Below are 9011 nucleotides of genomic sequence, written 5' to 3' on the forward strand. Positions count from 1 at the left end.
TCATGGGAGTCATGGGAGTCACGGAAATATTGCAAAAAGTCAACACTTCGACCGCAGCAACAGGTCGCGGTCGTCGTCAAGTGTCAAAAACACTTCCCCTTGAGCCGAGCTAACGCCCTCCAATTGCTCGCCGCCCCTCGGTACCCACCACTCAAATTGCCGAGCCGGAGCCGGGAAGGGGGTGGGCAATCGAGGGACGGAGGGAGAAGGGGGGGGGGGGCGTGTGCCACAGTGTGGGAATCACCCATCTCTTCCAGCTATGGATGCCCGTGGATGTCCTTTTGGCTCTTCATGGTCCCCCAGATTGCGTTCGCTGCCAGTGAAGCAGGCGAATGGCCCCTCCCCCGCAGCAATGGGAGGGCGCATTTTCGGGGAAGATCCAACGTTGCCCATGGGGAAAGGGAAGGGTGATGGCCGTCATCGAATTCCCTTCGACCTGGGACAGGGCATTTCCAGGCTTGTCAATGCCAGCGACGGTCATCGCGACGGCAAACGGCCACGGACCCAGCACAGCACGCAGACCTCCAGAGGCAGGTCAGGATTTTCTCAACAGCAATCGACAATTGCCCGTGCATCGGGCCAAAAGCCATCCCTGGTCATCCAGCGCAAAAGCGCAGAAGTGCAGAACCCCACCTCTGGCATGTGAAGGTGAATGGATGCGTCATAGGCGCACCTCCAGACTCGGCGGCCTGGCGACACACCCAGCCGTCCAGCATCAACCGCACGCGACTGATCTTCGTTGCGGCTGCCCTTCCGAGAAAAGCCGCCTTTGATTGGCCAACCTCCCCTTGGACCGTTTTGACCTCGGCTGCGGCTGCGCGATCGCGACCTCGAACATCCGACGCCATTCCCGACCCGGCTTGGGCGCATGGTGCGTCTAGCGGGGGCGCACAGTGTACAAGGCACTTCCTTGACCACTCGGTCTTCGCAACCGCGAGCCTCGTTGAGCGCGGGCGAACTTCGGTTTTCACATGTAGCTCGGGGTCAAGCGCATCGTCATCATCAGTGATACAAGACTTTTCCATGACTGTCAATGAAGTGAATCAGTTGAGGTCAGAACAAGGCACATGCATTCGGTAGGTAAGCACTTTGCACGAGATGAAGAGGGAGAATTCGGACCAGCAAAATGAGGAAGGAGTTCACCTGAGGGCTCGGAGACATCAAGACAAGCTTTTTGAAAGAACTAGCCAAAATAAACCTGGGTATCTTGAAGTTTAACCAACCTGTCCAGTATGTGGGGTTGTAGACATCATTAGAGTTCATCGTCCTCGTCGTCGTCAGAGAGGAAGATCATTGTCGTCCGCCGCTGTTCTGTCTTCTCCATCCTGACAGCTGGGGTTGGAGCCTTTGAACTGAACTCCTCTGTATCTGCGACTTTCTTATCTTGCACCTCCGCTTTTACGCCCTTTTGCTTAAGCGACCCCTCCTCTCTCATCTCTCGGTTTCCTTGCACTGTCGCATTGGATCCCTTATTCGAGTCTTCTTCCGGCTTCTTCTTTGCATCCTCAGTCTTACCGTCTTTTACCTCCCTTACGTCGCCACCGGCCTCATCTTCAGCTTTCATCTGGGCCACTTCTTTCTCTAGCACCTTGACTTCCCTGATCTTGTAAAACAGATCTAAGCAATTTCGTCTCTGCTCTGGACTCCAACTCTCTACTACCAGCGCAAAATCCGTGGCACTCTCGAACCCAAACTCTTTGGCCATACTACAGAACTGCCGGAGCATCACATCTTTTGGGGGCTTAAACCTGTAGTGCATTTTCCAGGGATAATTAACATCCCCGCCGCCATGCCTGTCAGGGATGCCGGGACTGTGATGGACAGCCGTGAACAGTGCGCTGTCGCCCTCCAATACATCCGCAACTAGCTCGGCCTTCCGAGACAGTTGTGCTTCTACGCGGCTGCTGCCGATTACTTCCGAGTTCTCGTGCGTGTACTCGACGCCGGCCGATGCAAGGATCGCCGCAATGGCATCGGTCCGGGGCTTGGAGGCCTTGCGGGCCCGGATCAGCTCCTCTTGATTTTCGGCGGTCAGCAGCTTTGCCAGCTGCGCCATGCCGCCGTGCTCATCATCGCGACTGTTGTCCCCATCCTCCTGCTTGAGGAGGCTTAGCGCATCATCATCATCATCATCCTTAAGATTGACATCGATATCGCTGAGGAGGACACCCGCTTTTGCCTCAGCGATGTTGGTCTTGTTGACAATGTCACGCAGAACGACCTGATCAGCATGGAAACTGAATAGATTGTGGAGTCCAAAGATTTCACCACGGCGATGCTTGTCCTCCTGCACACCCTTGAAATAACGTCGCTCTGTTGAAGCGTTGTAGCCAATGTTGGCTTGCTGCTGTTTGTAGATTTGCCGTGCATAGACGATCTCTTCGATTGTGCCGGCTGAGACGAGACGGAACACGTCAACATCCCGCGACTGTCCGATCCGGTAGGCCCGGTCTTGAGCCTGCAGGTCATGAGACGGGTTCCAGTGCGGGTCGAAGATTACAACCTTGTTGGCGGACGTGATGTTGAGACCCATACCACCAGCCTTAGTTGAGATCAAAAAGACAAACTGCTGTGGGTCCGAGTTGAAGTCATCAACGGCCTTTTGGCGATCCTCATAACTCAGCGACCCGTCTAGAAAGCTCACATTGTAGCTGGTATTTTGAAAGAGACATTGCAGAATGCGCAGCAACCGAACGCTGTGAGAGAAAACGAGCACCTTATCGCCGTTTTCGTGCCAGAAACGCAACAATTTCCGCAAAACTTTCCACTTGCCACAGAACTCTGGATTTGCCAGGTTCACCATCGAGTCCCTGTTGCGGTACATTTCCTCCCACCCTTCCGGCAAGCATGTTCGCAAATTGGCAAGTTCCGTCTCCTGTTTGTCCCGAGGGTCTCCCGTTGTGGGCACAAGGAGCGTCAGATGGTTAGCAATCTTTTGCAACGTGACGATTGATGGAAACACCACGCTCCTCCACGACCGTCCATCTGGCAATGTCTTATGGCAACACCAGCCGCTCTTACGGCCTGAACCGCAGTCGCAGGGATCCGATGCTGAGATGATGTATTCGATCTGTTCACTGTCCAAGAAATTTTCGTAGGCTTCTCTCTGTAGGGTTGTAAGCGGACAGAAAACCACCTTGTCGGTTTTCTTAGGGAGTTGATCAGCGATGAGCGTCTTCATACGCCGCAAAAAAAAGTCTGGCAGCAGGTTGTAGACCAGCTTTTTGGCAGTCGACCTAGCCAAGCTGAGCTCCTTCAAAGTAGCATCATGGGATTGCCCAACTTTCAGCGGTTTCGAAATCGCATGGTCCCAGTCAGCACGCGTACCAAACTTTCCAGGGTTCGTCCAGTTCAAGAGTGTCCAAAGTTCTTCGTATTTGTTTTGGATTGCTGTGCCCGTCAACCCAATCCGACAGAGCGCGTTCACGCAGTTCATAGACTGTGTGGTTTCGGACTTGAGGTCCTTGAGTACATGACACTCATCGGCAACAACGCAATCCCATTCAACCGTGTTGACAGCCTGATGCATATTCTTGTAAGTCGTGTATGTTGTGATCATGATTTCAAGTCTGCCAGCCTTGGCCGCTGCGAGCACATCGTCCTTGCCTGAACCGTGATAAATATCAGCATGCCACCATCCCCACCGGCTCAGCTCGTTGTACCAGTTGCGGATCAGCGAGCCGGGGCAAACGATCAACACCCTTGGATACCAGAGATCGCCAGCTGCCCGGCGCATTTTCCGCATCCGTTTGGTGTCACGCTCGTCTCCCGTCTTGCCAAAGGCGGCTGCTAGAAAGGCAACTACCTGCACGGTCTTGCCCAGGCCCATGTCATCGCCCAAGATACAACCCTTCTGGTAGACGAACCGTTGGTGCAAGAACTTGACGCCGGCGATTTGGTAGTCACGGAGGTACTGAGCAATTGGGGCAGGAATAATACCGCCGGAGTATTCCAGCTCGATGTCTTCATAAGGGCGACAAAGCTTGATGCCGCTAGTCTCGTCGAATCGGGGCCGCACTTCGAGCGGCTCATCCCTTTCGTCATCCGAGAAGTAGATCTCAGAATAGTCAGGAGGTAGCTTGAGAGCAGCGTTGTGTAGGAGTTCCCTCTTCTGATTAAACTCGCGCCGGCGCTTCTGGAGGTAGTCGGGGAGAAAAGCATCGCAATCGTCGTCCGAGATGTTTTGCTTGTCCGCCTGACACTGGCCGGAGCCTTTTTTCCCCGCAGCCTGGCCCTTGCCAGTAGCACGTCGCTTGCTAGCCCTTTGAAGATTTGACTTCACGCTTTCTTCGGGTTCATCTTCGTCTGTCCAGGTGACCTTCTCTTCAAAATCAGCGCTGGGTTTGCGCTTCAGACACTTGCGCGCAGGCATGGGGGATTGGAGATCATTGACGGAAGACGCGGTCGCATCATCATCCAGTGTCTCGATATAAGTGCTTGAACTTCGTGACATTATGACTGCAATATCGCATGGCCGTTGCTACACTGGGAAGCAATTGAAGCCACCGGTTGCGATCTTGGAGGAAGAGGGGGAAAATATGCAGACACGACGCGTATAGGCGGGGAACCGTGTCGCGACCAAAAGGCGGGATCACGTGGTAGTGGAGCACAACTCAGCAAGGACTAGCTGAACCAAGAACTCAGCCAGACGACCCAAACTGTTTCTCCTTTTCTTACTTAAACATGCTGATCTTAAATTCTGAAGACGAGAATCGACTGAAAAAAATGACTAGAATTAACAAACATCTACGGCCGTCTTCAACGAGGGGTTCAATCAATCGCTGGACGGCTCGGAGCGTGTTGGCAATCACAGCACCAATCGCCAAGTGCCCTCCACAGGGAGTTATCAGGGATCACACTGATTGACGCTGATCCAATAAAAGGAACAGTTAGGCTCCTCAAGCACGGTATTTCAGCTAAGCTCGACTCAGGCAGAACACAACCCACGCAGAGCTTCATGTTGGGTAGGACTTCCCCTGCCTTTAAATGATCCAGGACCCTAGCCCTTAGTCAAGCGCCTTGTGATGCGGACGCCTTCTCCTTACCCTTACCCCTCCCTTCCAGACCCTGTCCATTAGGCTGATCTCCTTTGGAACTGTCTCCTCCCTCTCTCCTGGACCTATCATTTTCATAATCGGCCATGGACGGAATAACCCTCTTACACCATCCACACCAGCTCCTCCTCTCTCGTCGTACCTCACGCCCCAAAATCTCGCCCTTTATAATCTCATCAGGAAATTCAGGAACACACGCTCCGACCTTGACAGTCCTCACTATTAGCTTCTTCACAACTCCGCCAATGCCTTCAACTTCATGCCGTTCGTATCCAGGCTTAAACGCCGGACTAGGAGTGCGTCGATTGTCAAGTAAGTGGCTGCCGTTAAATGGAGGAGCAGTACCATTGAGTGTTAAGGTTCCCTCTGGTGGGAAGGAAGAGAAAGGCGACGACACCGAGCCATTTGAGATGGTGCTCGGAATCAGCGGATTGTCCGAAGATAATTGCTGCTCGTGCATGTGCTGTAACTGCTGGAGTTGCTGCTGCTGTTGCTGATACTCGGTGAAGGTTTGAGCCCCCTTGGCATCTTCGGCATCGCCATCGGTTTCCTGTTCACGCTCGCGGGCTGCGCAGCATTCTGACTCGCGCCCGCACGGGACACCGCGGTCTCCTTCTCCGATACCAGTACCGAGACCTCCAAGTACATTTGTGTACTGATGGCGCCATCTCCAAATACTGAATCTCGTTAACTCCGGGGATCTTGTCAGTGAAATAAACAGAATCTTACCTTTTGTAATCGCCATCGTCGCTACGGATGGACCTTCCACAAGGTTGACACAGCCAGACGCCTTCAGTACCACACTTGCAGATTGCCCTTTCCATGTCGTCTGAATTGACGGGTATCTCTGGCCCAAGAGGAGGCTTGACGAGAGATCCTAGCGAGGCATTTACACATGCCTGGCAAAGTCGGCGATGGCGGTCACGCAGGACAACAGGGGCCGGTTGCTTAATGGTACAATTCTGGTACGCCGATGAGCGCAAAGACTGGTAAAAATATAACCAAAGGCTGAAGTCAAAGACTTACCCGGCATACAACGGTGCCGCAGCGGCGACACTCGGACACAAGATCCCTCGCGCAACGGCCAGACTTGCCATTGTATGAACTTCTGCTGACGTCCTCCATGTACCACCAATTACCTGCACGGGCGCGGTAACGAAGCGTTGACTCTGGGTCTACGGGCAAATGATCCCAAGAGCAGCGCAGTGTTGAACCGATCAGCGACTTGCGGTATTGCAGCAAGCTTTGCCGGATCTGGTGGCAGGTACGCGACAGATTGTCAAGCGTGTTGAGGTCGATGGACGAAGCCACCGCCATGATGATACTGAATATGTGACATGGCAGTCAGTGTCAGCGCACCCTCCTGTAAGTTCAAACAACCAGAAAATAATGTGCAATTGACATCGTGCAGGGGTATGAGGTTAAAAAAATAGGGGTAAGAACCCAAATAAACAAAAGATGTTCAGTGAGGAAAGCGTACGGATAACAGCCCAGCGCCCGCGTTACAGCTTTGTTTTGGTTAGGGTTCTCTCTTGCAACCGACTCATGTCCACTTCGCTGGTTTGCCGCGTCTGCAGAGATGTTGACAACGTCTCCTGTTTCGCTATCTCGGATGGCCACCGTCGCAGGGTGAGGCTTCACGGCATCCACCCGGCCATTCCATGGACGATCTCCGTTCCTTTGGGCTCCATTCTCCTCCTCATCCAAGTCGACAAATACGGCCATTGTGGAAGATCCCGCGATATAGCGCTATTGGATATTGACAATTGGGTCAGGCAAGTCTCAGCGGTTGATTCGAATGATTGCTAGGTCCCCTGGCACTCTTCTTGTGTTTGATCAAGGATCGTCGCTATTTGCGTGTATGATATGGAGGACTTGATAAATAGGTGGACAGGAAGGTTTGTGAAGCTGATAAGAAGCGTTCGATCCGAGGTCACAATCTGCAAGCGAGATACGAGGGCCGCGGTCGAGGGAGAAACAGAGGAAAATATAGGATTAATAGCTTAAGAGAGCTCGTACGAAAGGAATCATGTTAACTTTCTGGATACCAAGAAATGGCCTTCAGAAACCTGAATTGAGCTTTGACACTGTCTTGCCGGTAGCAAGAGGCAGGTACCTGTCCTTGCTGGCCATCCTCCTACTCGCAGCTTCCATGTCTGTCGTGTGCGGATGGACATGCATCGATGTCAGCAAAACCACCCCGCTTACCGCAATGAGGGGCTCCCACCTACGGGCCTGGACCGGTTAAGCTCTTGGCGGGGAAGGCTGTGGCGCCACCAACGCCACCGGAAAGCCCCCACATAAAGGTGGCTGCTGCACCTTGGCCATGTGACATCTGGTGCTCTCGAGACTTCCGAGAATCCCCTTGCTTTCCTTTTTTATGTCTTCAGTCTGCCTTGTTCAGCTGAGATCATCCGCATGTTACTTCGTCACATTGTCATGTATTTGAAGAATTCGGACCATCGATAGCTTCAACTTCAACCGCCTGATGCGGGGGTCGTGACGCCTGTATCCTGTAAGCAGTTGAGGAGCAAGAAATAACTCGACCTGCGGCCACGTGGTGCAAAAGGAGGTGATGAAAAGGATGTGATGAAAGGAAAGGGGCTGCATGAGCAAGACCCAAAAGAGGAGACAAGAGGGAGGTGAATGGCTTGAGTGTGGTAGAAACAATGACCTGCAACTCAGATCGATAGATGCTCAACGTAGAGGGACCGCAAAAATTAGAGATGATCCTGTTATAACAGCAAGAAATATACAAGGTACAATTGATTGCATTATACAGTGAGAGTGGGCGAGCCAGAACAAAGATGCCAGCCGCCCAATCTCGTCGTACACATATCCCCTGTCTACCGTGACTTAGGTATCCGTAATTTGTGAGATACCAAAAAACCCTCCATGACACGATCCATCCCAAGGTGCGCGGAGAACACCTTTTATTCCAGCCAAATAGTACAGTGGCGGCAAATTGCTCTTCGGCTAGCCGTGCCGCTTCGGCTTTAACTTGTCCAAGGAGAAGCAAGGGCTCAACGTCCGCGAGCACCTGCAAGGCCATGTAGTGTGACAGCATAAAGATTGTCGAGTCAACAATGACTCGAGAACCTCCATATACCTCGATCTGCACTGGCCAAAGCATGAACGGGGATTGTTAACCTCTTAGACGTCCCAACTTCGTATAACTGAAGTTGTTTTCAAAGGAACAGCTCATAGCTCCCCGCGCAAGATCATTTCCTTCCGGATCTGTCTCTCTTCTCTTGCCGCCCTCTTCACAGGGCCCCAGCGAGCGCGAATCTTCTCCTCCCGTTCCCGTATGCGCTTAGCGTGTTCGGGAGTTGTCTTGCAGCACATCAGCACGAACAGCTTGCTGCAGTTGAAGCGGCGAGCAAGGCTCAAGACGCTATTCTTGATAGGATCCTCGGCGCGCAGCCTCCGCATCTCCTCAATGTCCTCCTTGGTTAAATGATGCCGCGGGTTTGACGGCGGTTGCAGATCCTGTCGCAGAGGGGGGATGTCCTCAACGTTGAAGTCTCCCTTCGGGGGGTTCATCTGGTCGTACTGAGTAAGTATATCGGCTGGATTGCTCGAACTTTGTGTTTGCGTTGATGCTGATGGTTGGGAGAAGAGCTCTGATGCAAGGGCAGCACGACGGCGAGGGTCGGACTTGGGAAGGAACTTAAAGGGAGTATGGTAAACTGAAGGCGCGGAGGAGGGAGGGTTGAAGATGATCTGGTCCGTATCGGGCTTGGTCAGGAACGAGGGGTGCGGGGGGATCCGGAGCATGCGGCGATGACGTCTCGACGTCGACGCATGACGGACTGTGGCCGGTACTCCGATGGCATTTGTGTTTGTGAAAAACAGCAGACGGGCTGAACTAGTCGTCGCTGCTGTCGCAGCGGGGTGGAGGGGATTAACGGCGCGGCTGGCGCAGGCGAGAGCCGGCCGAGAGAAGATGGCCTCCAT

General features: G+C 53.1%; 3 protein-coding genes across 3 annotated transcripts; all 3 read right to left on the reverse strand.

The window, feature by feature from the left end:
• Nucleotides 1-1252: 1252 nt before the first annotated feature.
• CTHT_0062360 (helicase-like protein) lies at nt 1253-4453 on the reverse strand (the record flags this gene model as incomplete). The annotated part of the gene is made up of 1 exon (XM_006696488.1): nt 1253-4453. The coding sequence occupies one exon, from the start codon at nt 4451-4453 to the stop codon at nt 1253-1255; it is 3201 nt and encodes a 1066-aa protein (XP_006696551.1).
• A 557-nt stretch (nt 4454-5010) lies between these two features.
• Nucleotides 5011-6779, reverse strand: CTHT_0062370 (uncharacterized protein; the record flags this gene model as incomplete). Its single annotated transcript, XM_006696489.1, has 4 exons — nt 5011-5731; nt 5784-6016; nt 6081-6378; nt 6535-6779. 4 exons carry the CDS (start codon nt 6777-6779, stop codon nt 5011-5013), a joined length of 1497 nt encoding a protein of 498 aa, XP_006696552.1.
• Nucleotides 6780-8255: 1476 nt separating this feature from the next.
• On the reverse strand, nt 8256-9011 carry CTHT_0062380 (mitochondrial 54S ribosomal protein mL58; the record flags this gene model as incomplete). Its single annotated transcript, XM_006696490.1, has 1 exon — nt 8256-9011. The coding sequence occupies one exon, from the start codon at nt 9009-9011 to the stop codon at nt 8256-8258; it is 756 nt and encodes a 251-aa protein (XP_006696553.1).

Source organism: Thermochaetoides thermophila, assembly GCF_000221225.1.
Source record: "Thermochaetoides thermophila DSM 1495 unplaced genomic scaffold scf7180000011821, whole genome shotgun sequence".
NCBI lineage: Eukaryota > Fungi > Ascomycota > Sordariomycetes > Sordariales > Chaetomiaceae > Thermochaetoides > Thermochaetoides thermophila.